Source organism: Phalaenopsis equestris, unplaced genomic scaffold (assembly GCF_001263595.1).
Source record: "Phalaenopsis equestris unplaced genomic scaffold, ASM126359v1 Scaffold000002, whole genome shotgun sequence".
In the NCBI taxonomy this organism is placed as follows: domain Eukaryota; kingdom Viridiplantae; phylum Streptophyta; class Magnoliopsida; order Asparagales; family Orchidaceae; genus Phalaenopsis; species Phalaenopsis equestris.
The window spans coordinates 79,413,835-79,428,428 of record NW_018164444.1 but is presented as its reverse complement, the minus strand read 5'-3'; the positions used below and the strand labels follow the sequence as shown (position 1 = coordinate 79,428,428).

At 33.5% G+C, this 14,594-nt stretch overlaps 2 protein-coding genes across 3 annotated transcripts; one reads left to right on the top strand and one right to left on the bottom strand.

Annotated features, from left to right (window-relative positions):
• Positions 1–802: 802 nt before the first annotated feature.
• On the top strand, positions 803–11,580 carry LOC110022370 (two-component response regulator ORR10-like). 2 transcript variants are annotated; one of them, XM_020721273.1, is made up of 5 exons: positions 803–1,177; positions 1,273–1,343; positions 1,684–1,761; positions 1,880–1,950; positions 10,619–11,580. In XM_020721273.1, exons 1-5 carry the CDS (start codon positions 1,072–1,074, stop codon positions 10,710–10,712), a joined length of 420 nt encoding a protein of 139 aa, XP_020576932.1. In that variant the 5' UTR covers positions 803–1,071; the 3' UTR covers positions 10,713–11,580. The 2 variants fall into 2 exon arrangements, with proteins under 2 accessions (XP_020576932.1, XP_020576925.1); XM_020721266.1 differs by lacking the exon at positions 10,619–11,580 and adding an exon at positions 7,040–7,472.
• LOC110022362 (protein STRICTOSIDINE SYNTHASE-LIKE 10-like) lies at positions 8,286–13,743 on the bottom strand. Its single transcript, XM_020721255.1, has 4 exons — positions 13,148–13,743; positions 11,743–12,009; positions 9,473–9,837; positions 8,286–8,586 (listed from the first exon to the last, which is right to left on the bottom strand). The coding sequence occupies exons 1-4, from the start codon at positions 13,435–13,437 to the stop codon at positions 8,375–8,377; spliced, it is 1,134 nt and encodes a 377-aa protein (XP_020576914.1). The 5' UTR covers positions 13,438–13,743; the 3' UTR covers positions 8,286–8,374.
• Between the last annotated feature and the right edge of the window lie 851 nt (positions 13,744–14,594).

Here is a 14,594-nt window from a genome sequence, read left to right as displayed (position 1 = left end):
TGTTAGAGGAAGCCAAATTTGAGTCTGTATTGGCTCTCACCTCACTAGCTGTATTCCAAAACTACACATTTGCTTAGGTGTCAAAAAGGAAGTGCCATAACCATACACTCATGTTCATACCGGTCATACTTACTAGCTGATATCTCTTTCTATCTGGATAACATCTAATTTAATTGTCAATTATCGTTTGACTTATAATGTCTATCATTGAATATTATCTGATGCTTACATTGGCCTGTATTTAGCATCCAATAACCATTATTGTATTATACTTATCTTTTTTATGACTTTAAGCTAATATAGTCGCAAATTCACATATAAACATATGCAAAATCGCATACCCATTACCTCTAGGTTGGAAATTAAGATTCCACTTAGTAGGTTAAAATATGATGGATAGTTATCTTGTCTTATTTGTAAACGGCTTGTTTGAGATCAATTTTATTTTTTATATTTTTTTTACTTTTTCTTTTAATTTCAAAAACACACTTGTTTGGTATATATTTTTATATATTTTTATTTTATATTTCTAAAAATAAATTAGCATGCTTTTAAAAACACTTTAAATATTTCTTAAATGTTTTGAATATTTTTAAAAATAATCATATTTTAATCAAATAGTCCAACATATTTTATTTTTAAAAAAACATAAATAAAAAAAATACAAGTAAAAATAATAATCTCAAATAGCACCTAATTTTTCTTTCACAAAAATGTATAGCAATCCATAAATGATAAGATTATAATTTTTTACTTAAATCATTATAAACAAATATTAACCAACTAATTTGTCCTACCTTTTTCTTTCCGCTCATGCAGAAGATGTGGACCCGCGCCTCCACAGGACGGCATTTTCCGTCTTCCTCCTTTCATGATTAAAACTAAACACGATCTTGCGCGATTCGCAGGAAATCAACCGTATCTTTGAAGATTTCGTGAAAACTTTTTCCAGCTTTCGTCAAAGATGAAATCTTTTTTCCACTACAAAAAACCAAATGGAGAGAAAACAGATCCATATCCGGTCTTTCTCCTCCTCTTCCTCGACTCGTCATCTCTTACTGCTTGCTATCCATGGCCGCTGTCGCCGCCGAACCTCCTTTCCGCATCCTAGCCGTCGACGACAACCTCACGGATCGGAAGCTCATCGAACGCCTGCTTAAAAACTCTTCGTATCATGGTAACACACAAACTGTTCGATGAAATGCGGCAATCAGAAGTTTGATATAGTTTCCCCTTATGTGATTTCTGGAATTTGTTTCTTGCTTTGCTCAGTCACTGCTGTGGATTCGGCGAGCAAGGCTCTAGAGTTCTTGGGACTGCTTGATCATGAGGCTACTGCGCGGGTAATCTCTATTAGGGTCTGCTTTTCTGGTTGTGTAAGCTAGACGAGGATAAGCGATGAGCTTTTGAAGCTTAGGCTATAAGATCATTTAAGTGGGGAGGTAGAAGGAGGCTGAGCAAAGCGGCCTGAGGGCGCGCTTATCTTTATCTTCGAACTGAAGAAAAAGTTGATGAGGAAATGACTCAAAATTCTGTTTTGGAAGGAAAAAGAAGCTTAAGCCAACTTATAAATAAGCCTGAACTAAACAGCCTCATAGTTGTTGGAATCTATGCTTATTATTATCAAAGTTTAGAACTTTTTGGCGATGAAGCTTTGCTTGATTGTTTTATGGTGTTTTGCAGAAGCTTGATGTGGATTTGATAATTACTGATTATTGCATGCCGGGAATGACAGGTTATGATCTTCTTAAGAAGATCAAGGTGGGTTTTTTTATTGTTTGGTTGTTCATTTGTCTAATTATTTGGCTATACTGAAGTGAAAATTTAAACTTGATTCAGATTGTTTTCTAAATTTGCCTTTTTTATTGACTAAATATAGGAGTCATGCTTCCTGAAAGACATTCCAGTTGTCATCATGTCTTCTGAGAATTTTCCTTCAAGGATCAATATGTGAGCAGTCCTTTTCTTTGGTATTTTGTTGCCAATAATTATTTTGATATACATATTGCTGATTCCTAAATCAACTTTGTTTCAAGGTTGTCTGAAGAATACATAGTACTTGATATGAATACTGAATTTTGCAGGAAGTAATAAATCTTGCCTTAATATTTGGTTTTATCAAATCTGGCAAGGACTGCATCTAAGTTATTTAATCCATGCTCTTTGGCTCCCTCGCCTCCTACCTCTTATCGTGACTCTTTCCTTCTTGTTTTTAAGATTTGAGTAATCAAACAATTTCGAGGATTAACACCATCAATCATTACCAATGCTTAATTGAATAGGATTTATCGAATTTGGATTTGCCAAATCCTACTTGGGACCAAATAGGTCCGCTAGTTAGTTCATCTTAGGGTCCGTTTGGGACAACCTCCTCACTGCTTTGCTCTCTGCATAATCTTGATTTAATCCTAAAAAATTACTTAAGCCTTGGGATTTCTAATCTTAATTTAGCTCATTAAATCTGTTCCAAATGCTAAATAAACTCCATAATCTATCCATTTTTGCTCAAAACAAATTTGTTTGATAGTAAATTTGCGCATGCCAATCTCAAATTTGTGCAATATTTATTTATTTATTTATTTATTTAAAGATCACCTGAAGAATACTTATGGTAAAGCATACAAATCTACTCATTTAAGCAGTTTGATTCTGCCTATGGCATAGTTTAATAAATGCGGACATAAAAAGATGGCAAATAACATGAATTTACTGATTGCTTGGTTTCATATGAGCTTGTGATTAGCATGAATTTGGCAGTTTGGTTGGCCTTTGCATAGGTTTATGCTAAGTTCTACCAAATGGCTGATAAGTGCCTTCTATAAATGCCAAATTCAGCAAGAAGTGATTGATCTTGGCTCGAATTTATAAAATCTATATCCTTTGCATTTGCATGATTTATTCCGTATTTTCTATCTATCTCGCTACCTAGCTTTTATCATATCTCTTATTTTTGCTCTTTAGATTTAAGATTTGAGCAATCAAATAGTTTTGAGGATTTACACAATTAATTCATATCAATGCTTACTTAAATAGGACTTATCAAATCTTGATTTACTAAATCCTGCTTGGAAGCATGTGGGACTGCTAATTAGCTTATTTTAGGGCCCGTTTGGGTTAAATTTTTCATTGTTTTTCGTTTGTGAGAACAGATGTACTCCTATTTGGCTACAATTTTCTTGCTGGTTCCTTAGAAATTTTTGTTGAGAGAAATAACTTTTTATAAACAAATTGATAGAATTGCCCATAGAAATTTGGGTAAAACATATATTTTATTTCTTTAAAAAAAACAATACAACCACAAACATATAAAATAAAGGATAAGCACCTACTCACAATTTCTACGATTTGAGAGGTAAGAAATCTCTCTCAAATCTTAAACCTAAGACTCAAGAATCTCACGCACAACCTAACATTAAACATATTAGCCCTATTTAAAATAAACAATAATAAATGACAAAAGACTAAATTGCCTTAAACGCACAAAAAATAAAATTTCCCTTAGCAAATGATATAACAATACTCTCCTCCTAAATGACACATTGTCCTCGAGTTAAAAAAAAAAAAAGTTAGTGTGTCCCTTCTCCACCATAACTATCTATGTTTCTTTATCCTCTGTCTTCTCGTCACACACTATGAGAATATGTAATATTTGATCATTACAAATGTGACTTGTGGTAAACTTCTCTTCAAACTGAAAACACAACTCTTTGGGCCGCTTCTTTAAATCTCTTTGTAAGGCACTTTAGGGTTGCTCCCAATTGTGGCTCATGATTATTGTTCTATGAAGCCTCTCTATGGACTTCCACTGTTTGAGCTTTTGGTACCATTAGTGGTTGTGGAAAATCAATATGGTGCTTCACCTATGTTGCTCATATTAGCCCGTTCCATTACATTTTTATCTTCAACTAAGTGTGTTTATTCCATAGTTTCCCCCAATACTTGCGATCTCCACTAGCGAAATGATGCTCGAACTCGAATCTCTAACTTTAATACTTTCATGAAGTTAATCTCTCTCAAACGGTCGTATATCATCTCAAAAATTTCACTGTACTTCATGATGGATCTTTCCTGGGCCAAAGCAAAAAAATGCTCGCGTAAATCCCCTTTTCATGTGATTCTGAAGCGCTTTACCAATCGATCCTTAAATTTTTTCCCATGTTTGGGTGGTTTAATGTTGTTCTCTCCATTAATACCATTCTATAGCCTTTCCTTACAAATATAAAGTCACCGTCATTAATTTTTCTTCATCCACCAGCCCATTAGTAGCAAAGTATCTCTCCACACGATAAACTCAATAATAAGCATCTTCTACTTCAACTATTGGCATCTTCAACTTCCTTATGTGTGAGTCTCTTCCCCAATTTCTATGACTGAAGTTTATTCCACCTATAATGTCGGGGTTGGGTTTCCCTTCTTTACCCATATTGATTTATTTTCTTCCACAAGTCTCGCTAATCTCATAATCAATTCGCCCGTCCCCATAAGTTCCTAAACATCCTTCCGCTCAAAAAACTGTTGTAATGAAAGGCACTGACACTATTGAATGCAATCCTTAGTTGGGGTCCCACCCACCTTGGTTTCGTGTTCCCGATCGAAATCTTTCGAATTAATCTTCTCCAGCCTTGAAGTGCATGTCATCTCATGTCACCTGTTGATGCTCGTTCCAGCCATTCCTTCAAAGTGTTGTCGTTGGAGTCCACTTCTAATTCCTTCGCTCAATCCCCCTGTAGGTGGCGAGTTTTTGTGAGATTCATTGATCTTCTTTATCATTTCTTCTAGTGATGTGAACCTCCCCTCCGTGGCTAGAAACACTCTTTCATTCTATTTCTGCTTTGACTAACCAATTCCTCCAATATCTCCTGCAAATCATCTCCTTTCATGGCCAGCATTATCTCATAACTCATTTTCGCTGAAATCGATAGGTTCAAAATTTTTCAACGTAATTTTGACTTGTGTGGAACTCTAGTCGTTGTGATCCATGAATTTTTGTGTGCAGCTTGACTTAAAACTACTCTAAGCCGTGAGGAGCTCCATAAGCAGCGATTTAAATTCCTATATGTGAGTTCGGCGCAAGAAATCTTGTTGTTGGGCTCTCGCAATCGGGATTCTAGTCATTGCAAATCCTGATCGCAAGTTTCTGTCACGAGTGGCGCGGAACTACTTTAAGCTGCTATCCTGATCGTGTGTTTCGATCAAGAACTTCGTGAAACTTCTATACGTCGTGTTTCGTTGTCATTTGTACCCCGCGATCCCTTCATTTGTGTCCTGGCTACCCCGCGATTTGGCTTTCCTGCAATCCCGACTCTGTAATTTGGCTTCCTTGCAATCCCAGATAGCTCGATCGTGACTATATCGCAGCAAGCTACAGGTCGCGATCTTGTCATTGCTTCCTAGTTAGCTCTATCACGATTGTATCACGATCTTTTGGTTCACTGTATGTCGCGATCTTTTTTCCTCTCAGACAATCGCAATCCCGTCAATCTTCCCAAGCAAGCACAATCGCGACTCTATTGTCGCGAGAGGCTAGTTCGATCGTATCGGCTTCCCAATTCTCAATCCGATCGATCTGGACACCCAAATCCGCGATTCCTTCCTTGGTTCCCTTTTTGTTCCAAGATTGAATGCTCTCATGCCATTTGATAGGATTTACCATAAAAATTATGGCAAAATAAATATTTTGTTTCTCAAAAGCAAACAATACAACCAAGAACATATAATATAATGATAAACACTTACAATTCGAGAGGTAAGTTATCTCTTCCAATTCCTACAATTCGAGGGGTATGAAATCTCTCCCAAACCCTAAACGTAAGACTAAGGATCCAATCTCATGCATAATTTCAACCCTAAACACATTAGCCCTCTTCATACTTAACAATACTAAATGATAAAAGACTAAATTGCCCTTCAGCGCACGGAACACAATTGCCCTTAGGATAGGCATCGGGGTAACACTAATTTATTGTAATTTGGTAGTTTTATGAAAACTATTGTTTGATTTTGTCCTTTTCAAAATAAAATGTCTATTATATTCATAACAACTTTCAAAATATTTATTTTCTACTAAGACAGTTCTATAGAAACCTTTATGGAAAGCTATAGCAGTCCCAGATGGACTCTCATTCGAGTCAAATAGTCAAGGTATCTAACTTGGCTAATTTTTGAGGGCATATCACACAACATACCGTATACTCATCAAATGACATAATTTGATTGTGAAAAAAAAAGATACGATTTGATTATGAAGTTCTTAGGACCAGCTTGAAAATTATGTTTGATAGTAAATATGTGCTTGTACATCTCAAGTTTTTGTAATCCTCAATTTTGATCTTTATGGTTATTGATTCCCTAATCCCCAGTATCATCAATCTTTGATTTTCTTAATCTCAACCCATTATTCCATGAAATTCAAGTGAATGCAAATCAATTAAAGGGGTGTTTATGTATTTGCATATCTAACTCCTTACTTTTTTACTTTATTCCACCCAAATCTTTCAAATCACATAAAAAATACCACTAGTTTAACTTAAAAAAAATGAAATATGTCTTTTCATGCATAGGTAATGTAGTATATATATTTTTAAAAGGAATGGCCGGATAGGTAATGTAGTATATATATTTTTAAAAGGAATGACCGGAGGCTATTAGACGAGCCCCGATCATCCCTAGGTGTGCAAAATAAGGCTATTAGACGAGCCCCGACCATCCCTAGGTGTGCAAAATGTTCGAATACCACACCCTACACACTGGGGTATTCAAACCCGTGACCTGAGAGGATTTACGACCTTCAGAGAGGCTGCTCCAACAATAGGCCACGGAACTCATGCGCGCGCGCGCGCACACACACATATATATATCTGTAAAAATTGAAGTTTAACTGTTAGATATGTGAATACATATGAAAACTAATCTTGAAGCATTAATTTGAAGAATTAGATTACATAAACATTAAAAAGAATTATTTATTTGCTTGATGATGAATCTATTTTAGTTTGAATGGAAATTATTCTTATGGAACCTCAACATTTTTTTTTTCAAGATGTTTGGAAGAAGGAGCAGAAGACTTCTTCCTGAAGCCAGTAAAGTTATCAGACATGGAAAAACTGAGATCTCTTATTCTTAAAGGCAAATCCAAAAATAGCACTAATAGCATCATCAAAAGGGCTTGGTTTAGGCTTAATCTTACAACATGGAGATTTTTATCTAATTTTCCCCCTTTTTCCTGTAATTGTTGATACCCTTTCAGTAGGAGTTGCTTATATGATTGGGCTAGTTTGAACCCAATCTTTTTCTTCATTTTATTTTAACGGTATCTTTTGGGTGTAGGAATATATGAAATAGAGGAAAAAAGTAAGCTATATAATTGATTAAGTTTCAATATTTTGGAATCTTCCTTTTTATATATTTTTTTTTCAACTATTTTGTTTGAAGTTTCTTTTTAATGAAAATTATTGCCAGGTTGTGTATATGTGTTTCTCTGTTTCTGTTGTCTGTTGTGTAAAAGATGCAACCATATCTAAAGAATATGTAGCTTGAAAGTTCTTAAGAGAATTTACTGAAAACCATATAAAAGCTTTACACATAACTTAAACATAAAGCAGATTTGCTGATTAATGAAATTTACTTGTTAGCATTAGCTTGTTTGGGATAAAACTCTTTAAGCTTAATCCCATAACATCTGAAGGATGTATGGATGGAAAGTTTTTTGTTTTTTTTCTTAATTTAATTGTATTGGGTTGCCTTATATGTCTATCGAGCTCTCATGATCACATGTTATTTTGATAAATGACATTCTTTTTTGGGTTTTTTGCGCATGCACGAGTGTGCTCGTGTCGTTGTTCTTTTGCGTGAAAGTTGTTGTTAAGAGAATTTACAGACATACCTGTACTTTTATATTTACATGTATGACACTTCAATGCCACAACCACTTTCAAACATAAACATGAGAATGCGTAATTCACTTTAAAAAGTTTTTATTATTTTTTGTTTTGTTAGATATTTGAGTGTTATATAAATAAATATTAAAATTTAGATATATAAATGCATACAAACCTACCCCCTATATGTAGTAATTGATAATACCAAAATTCACATCAACCTCCTGCAAATCACTAGATATAACTTAAGAAAAATTACATTCATATCAAAGCATGTAAATTCTAATGAAAAATATCAGTGCTTCATAATCCACAAAAATTAACAGAATTTCAGAAAGCCAAACGTTTAAGGTGTAGATTGTAAAACCTCTGGCATATATGAAGAAGATAAGTATTATTCTGTTTATAGAGTTTTAAAGTTATTATTATTAGAATAAAGGTTCAAATTATAAGGAATTTATACAAAATATTTATTCCAAATGTCACTATGAAACTGATCATATCTTATAACGCCAAAGAAATGGCATAATTACAGAACCAATCCACAAACTGTCGTTCATCTCATGCACCTCACTGATGAGCATCATCTTTCTCCTTCCAAGACTCTCCAAAACTTCTATTACTTCTCCATCTTCATTCAATCTCAATGCCATGGCTCCCTCATTCCTCATCCTCTTAAAAAACATCACCATGCCATGAATCCTTGAAGCTGGTGGAAGCCATAAAAGAATAGTCAAATATATTGTTTTTATTCTTAATAATACTAATAATAATATAATTTAAAAATAAGGGATATATGTATAAAAATTTATTTTAGTTTGGTTGTTTGGTGAACAAGAAAACTGTTTTAAATTTTCAGATTAATAGAATAGAAATGTTGCATCAAAATTCACTGGTTTGAATTGAATTATTTGTAAACCCTTTTTAAGATTCTTATGATGAAAGCATGTTTTGGTGTAACAGAAGGTCAAAAAAGTAATTTCAATTCAGGGAAATTTTCAACCCCCTAATTTAGCTTGCTTGGTATTCTCTAAGGGCAATAGCTTATTTTATTCTATTGGAAAGGTCAAAAGTGTCCCAAATAAATTATTTTGTCCAATAATTAAGGAAAATAAAAAATAAAAAGACTCAGATAGAAGTGTTGAGTTAATTCTCAATGCCAAGTTTATTTAATTTAATTTAATTTATTTTAATTTATTTATATAAATAAATTAGTTTCCAGCAAGAAAAAGGCATGTGAAAAAGCTAGAATCGAGTTTGCAAGGAGTTCTTCATGAAAAACTAACAACCTCAAAAACACACTATTCAATGAAACTCACATCTAAAACATGATTAAGGGCCCGTTTGGCATCATTTTTGTTTCCTATTTATTTATTTTTTATTTTTTTTAGAAAATATATTTGGTAGGTACAATTTTTATATATTTTTATTTTTTGTTTTAAAAAGCAATTTAACTTATTTTTAAAAACACTACAAATTTTTTTTAAAAACAACTAGTTCAATCAAATACATTTAAGTTAAAATCAAAACACGAACAAAACAAAATAAAAACAGAAGTGATCCCAACCAGCCTCTAAGCATTTTCAAATACTTACTTGGAAGCACATAGGAACCATAGAAGAAAACCTTCTTCAGCCATGGAAGGGAGAGAAGCCATTTCACAAGCTTGCTTCTTCTCGAATGCAATGCAACCCAAAACCCTCCTCTGGGGCTTCTCCTTATGTTATCTGGAAAGCCTGGAAGCTCGGAGAAGACCTCAAAGGTTGAGTTTTGAAGCCAATATCTTAGAATTCTGCAAGTGGTGGTCTCTGCAATGAGGAGGAAAGAGCCATCCGAGCTTAATGCAATGCCATTGGGGAATGATAGGTTGGAGAGCAGGATTTGTGTCTTTTTGGTAGTTGGGTCATATTGCATTAATCTTCCTGTGCTGTCTCCTGTTATTATCGCTGATAAGAACTCCCTGTAAAATAATGCTAACTTGATTAACTGGAGTAGATATATGAGAAAATGAGAACATTCAATCAAGACGTGCTAAGATTACTGAAATTTACTAGGGTGCATTAATTGGTTTAAATCAACCAAACTGAGTATATTTGATAGATTTGGTTAGATTTATTAAAGGGTCGAGCATTACTATGTATAAAACTAGCACCCATATGATTTTTATAAACTGCCAAATATATGCATCTATGCACGCCACGATCAAAACAATAGACAATTTGATAAAAATGAAATATATGGGTTGGGTTTTATCATGAATTTTGATATTTCAGTGAGCATTTGAAAAATGAATGAAAGATAATGCTACATTTGTAAATAGCAATGTTTCGAATGCTATAGTTTGGATTCTAGTTCGATTCTATGAAAAAAATTATTTTTTTAACTTAAACCAAAATGTCATTATCATAATTATATATTATATATATATATGTTTGGTTTCTCATTTTCCCCTTGTATTTTAATTTGGTTTTTTGTCCTTGCTTTATGAATCAATACTAAATTGAATTATATTATGGTTTGATTTTACTTATGAGTTGGTTAGTTAAGTTTTATTTAAATTTGGTTTGATATATCGATCAATCGAGCCAACCGAATCGACACAATGCACACCCTCTGTGTGCATCAAGTGGCCCAAAAATTCATCAACATTAGTTGGTAGTGGATTATGGCAGAGAAATTTAGATAGTGATATGTTATGAGGTCTACAATTTTGAATCAAAAGCATACTTGATGTATGTCAGGAGAAAGGTACAGATATTCACTACTCCACTAACGCTTCATCTGGCTAAATTGAGCTTGCTTACTCTGCAGAGGTTGGAGGTTTACTCTTTATGATGCTGTCTAGATAATGCAAAATATCTGAGGGATTTTTTCATTCCTTCATGCTACATTTAGTTTACTTATTTAGACTAGGGGATGGTGTAAAATGTTTTGCAATATTTTTGAAGAATTATATTAGTTATTTTTGTTACAACTTGCCTTAATGAGTGGAAGACATCAAAATTTTTAATTGCAAAATAAGTTTATGTTGATTTCTTCTTAAGCTCGCATATGTTTCAGCTCTTCATACCACTCAAATTTTCACTCTTTTTACACAAATGCCACTCACCAACAAAGAATTGCACATTTATCATCCATTTTCATATGTAAAGATTAGGTAGGTCGATTTTTTTTTTCTTTTTAACTCACGCACATGCATATATGTGCTTGGCCTCAAACTCAAAATTTTGGGATTGGAGATAAAGCATTTAAGCTGCACAATGATTAGATAAGATTAGGAGTGTCAAATCCCGTGTGCTGGTCAGGTTTGGGTCTGACCCAAAATTGATCCGACTCGAGTATTAAATGGGTTAGAGTCTAACATGTACCTGACTCGTAATCAACCACACACTAACATGAAGCTGGCCTTTATTACTCATTTAACATGAGACACAACAGCTATTCAGGTCAAATTTCGGTCGATTTCGAGTCATTGTAAGGTCAATTTCTGTTAATCATGCTGATTTTGAGTCAATTTTAGTTGAGTAGATTATTTCCAAGTCATTTTTGGGTTGGTTGGTGAACTCGAACCTGACTCAGAAAATTAAACAAAATAGGATTTCTAACACAAAGCCAACCCAAAAATTATTCCGATCAACCCAAAATTGAATTTTTTTAAGTCAAATTCAAGTTGGTCAATTTTTGACACTCCTAGACAGAACATTGTGTGTGTGTGTGTTGAAATTAGAGAGCAAGCATATAAAATAAAGAGAAAATTCATTATAAATACTTCTCTTTCTAAATTTCATGAAATATCAACTCAATTCAAAGACAAATTAATGCCCCAAAATTCAAATAAATAATCTATAAACATGAAATATCATACCTCCTCCTATACTTTGCACTGCTATCAGTAAAATATACAACTCCACTTCCTTGATCAATATCCAATGCATTGGTTAGATAAAATGGCACCCCTCCTGCCTCTTTTGAGACTATGGTGGCAGCTTTGTCTCTGCTGCCAAACTTTAATAAACCAGAGTATGCATCAGCAACATATAGCTCTCCTGTCTTCTTATAGAAACATAATCCAAGTGGCCTCCCACATAAATCTTCCCTTTTTGGATCTCTTGAGCCTCTGCAGTCATGCAACCTGCATCATTCAGGTAAATTATTGCCACTTTTTTTGTCCATTTTTGAAATTTTATATTATTCTGATATTGGGCACTTACATATATGCCCTCTCAATTCTTATGTATTTACATATATGCCATCTAGTTTTTACTAGCTTTCTATGTGCATAATATCCCAATCTTTCATATCACATAAAAGTCACTCTGTTAACATAGGTAAGATGACATATATGTAAAAAATTAGAGTTTGGGTATCAGAAATGTAAATACATAGGAATTAAGTAGTATGTTCCTATCAATATATTTTTAATTCAGAGAGAGAGAGAAAGAGAGATAGATGCTCCTTTCCCATCAACAATGAATGATCATTTTACCATCATTTTTTTGTCCAACCTATTTCTATTATTGACCTCTCAAAATAGGTCTTTATTCTTGCAATAGTAAAGTAAGAAATGACATAATTGTTAAGGCTGTCCGAATTAAGGATGCCTAATTATAGATTATGCTGATATAATAGTGAGTTTAGATTAATTATGCAATTAAGAGAGTAGCTTGTAAATTAATAATAATATTAATAATAAACTTAAATATATTTGGAAGATTAACATACATGCCACTTAATTCTTATGTATTTATGTATCTAACTCTTAAATTTCAATTTTTACATATATGCCAATGTCATATTACCTGATGAAAAGATATATTTCACTTTTTAAAAGTTAAAAATAGTTGGATTTTTACTATGATAAGGAAGATTTAGGTAGTATAAATATAAAAAAGTAAAGTTTAGATGCCAAATATGTAAATACATAGAAATTAGGCTGTACATACCACCCCAAACATGTTATTTTCCTCCATTTTTCAAATTCCCACCCAAATTTCAAAATTCATGGTAAAACCGCAATTCATATTATTCGTTTTTATCAAATTTTCAATAATTTAGTCGCGCCACACCTAAATACATCCGTTAAGTTGTTCAAAAAAAAAAAAAATCATCGTGTGCTCAATTTGTAAGTATCAATATTTTGGATGGTCCGTATGTGCACTTCTGGCAACTTCAACTCAAAAACAAGTATTGTTATTATATATATATATATATATATATGTGTATGTATGTATGTATGTATGTATGTATGTATGTATGTATAAGATACTCACAAATTAGAAGGGGAAACGGAAGAAAAATCAGTCCATCCAATATCATCTCCTTCCCATTTCATTATTCTGCCGTCAGACAAGCCGGTGTAAGGCCCCTCCCCATCTCCATCAAATGCGAAGCTCTCCGGTCCTATAGCTCCGCCATTCATGAAAGCTTGCTGCAATCTGCCTCCTTCATCTCCATTGATCTCTGTTGACTGATAGAGAGAAAAATAGTCCATTATCGTTAGAGAGAAGAAGGAGATTACGAGGGCCATAAGAACAGAGAGAAGCATATTATTTTTCTTCATTTGAGATGGGAGAAGATGAAGTGAAGGATAAAGATGGAGTTTTTATTATATATTTGAAGAAGAAGAAGAAGAAGAAGAGAAGGAGAAAGATGGAGTTTTTATTATATATAAGAAGAATAAGAAGAAGAAGAGGATAGGAGATGAATATAGATTGTACTGATTTATGCGCAAGACTACAAAGTTTTGACAAAGACGGCATGTAAATTTATGTAGTTTTGACTTGTGTGCCGGCCGGAGGGCATAGAATTTGATGAGAATTTTGTCCTTTATTCTGGTGCTGGGTAGGTTAAATATGGGTATTTTTGTAGGGATAATTGCATGTAGACCATCCGAAACATTGATATTTACAAATTAATCAACTATTATTATTATTATTTTTTTTTGTTTTGAATTATAGAACCGCTGTATTTATGCATGTCATGATCGAAGTATAGATGATTTGATAAAAATAAAGATTATGGGTTGGGGGGGTTTACGATGAATTTTAATACTTTAGCGAGAATTTGAAAGAGGATGGTAGATTTGTAAATAGCAATGTTTTGGGTTGTCGGCATGCAATAAGATTTGATTAGCAAAATTTAAGGGGGCGGAGAAGGAAAATCTGTTGCCTGTGCTTGTTTAGATGAGAATTAGTTGGGACTCGTACATTTAGCTGACTGAGATTTTTCTCTTTTATTTTTTTTTAAAGAGTTTCTGATAGTTTGCCCTCGTTTCTTATACATAAATAGCTAAGAAATGAATTATATAGGTTAACCACATATTATATAGTTTGCCCCTTTTTTTTTTGTATGGGCTAACCACATATATATATATTCAAAAGATTTTTTTTTAAAAAGCAGTTGTAAGTCCCGTCTGGTCTAGTCTATGGTTTGATTTGCCCTGAGTGTAAGGTTTGATACTCGAATTATTAGGTGCATGAGGGAGGTCGGGACTTGCATAATAGTATATATTTATCGCATAGTTAGATCAGTTGGTGGGGCGTCTGTTTGTCAGTTGTAAGTCCCGTCTGGTCTAGTCTGTGGTTTGATTTGCCCTGAGTGTAAGGTTTGATACTCGAATTATTAGGTGCATGAGGGAGGTCGGGACTTGCATAATAGTATATATTTATCGCATAGTTAGATCAGTTGGTGGGGCGTCTGTTTGTCAGTTGTAAGTCC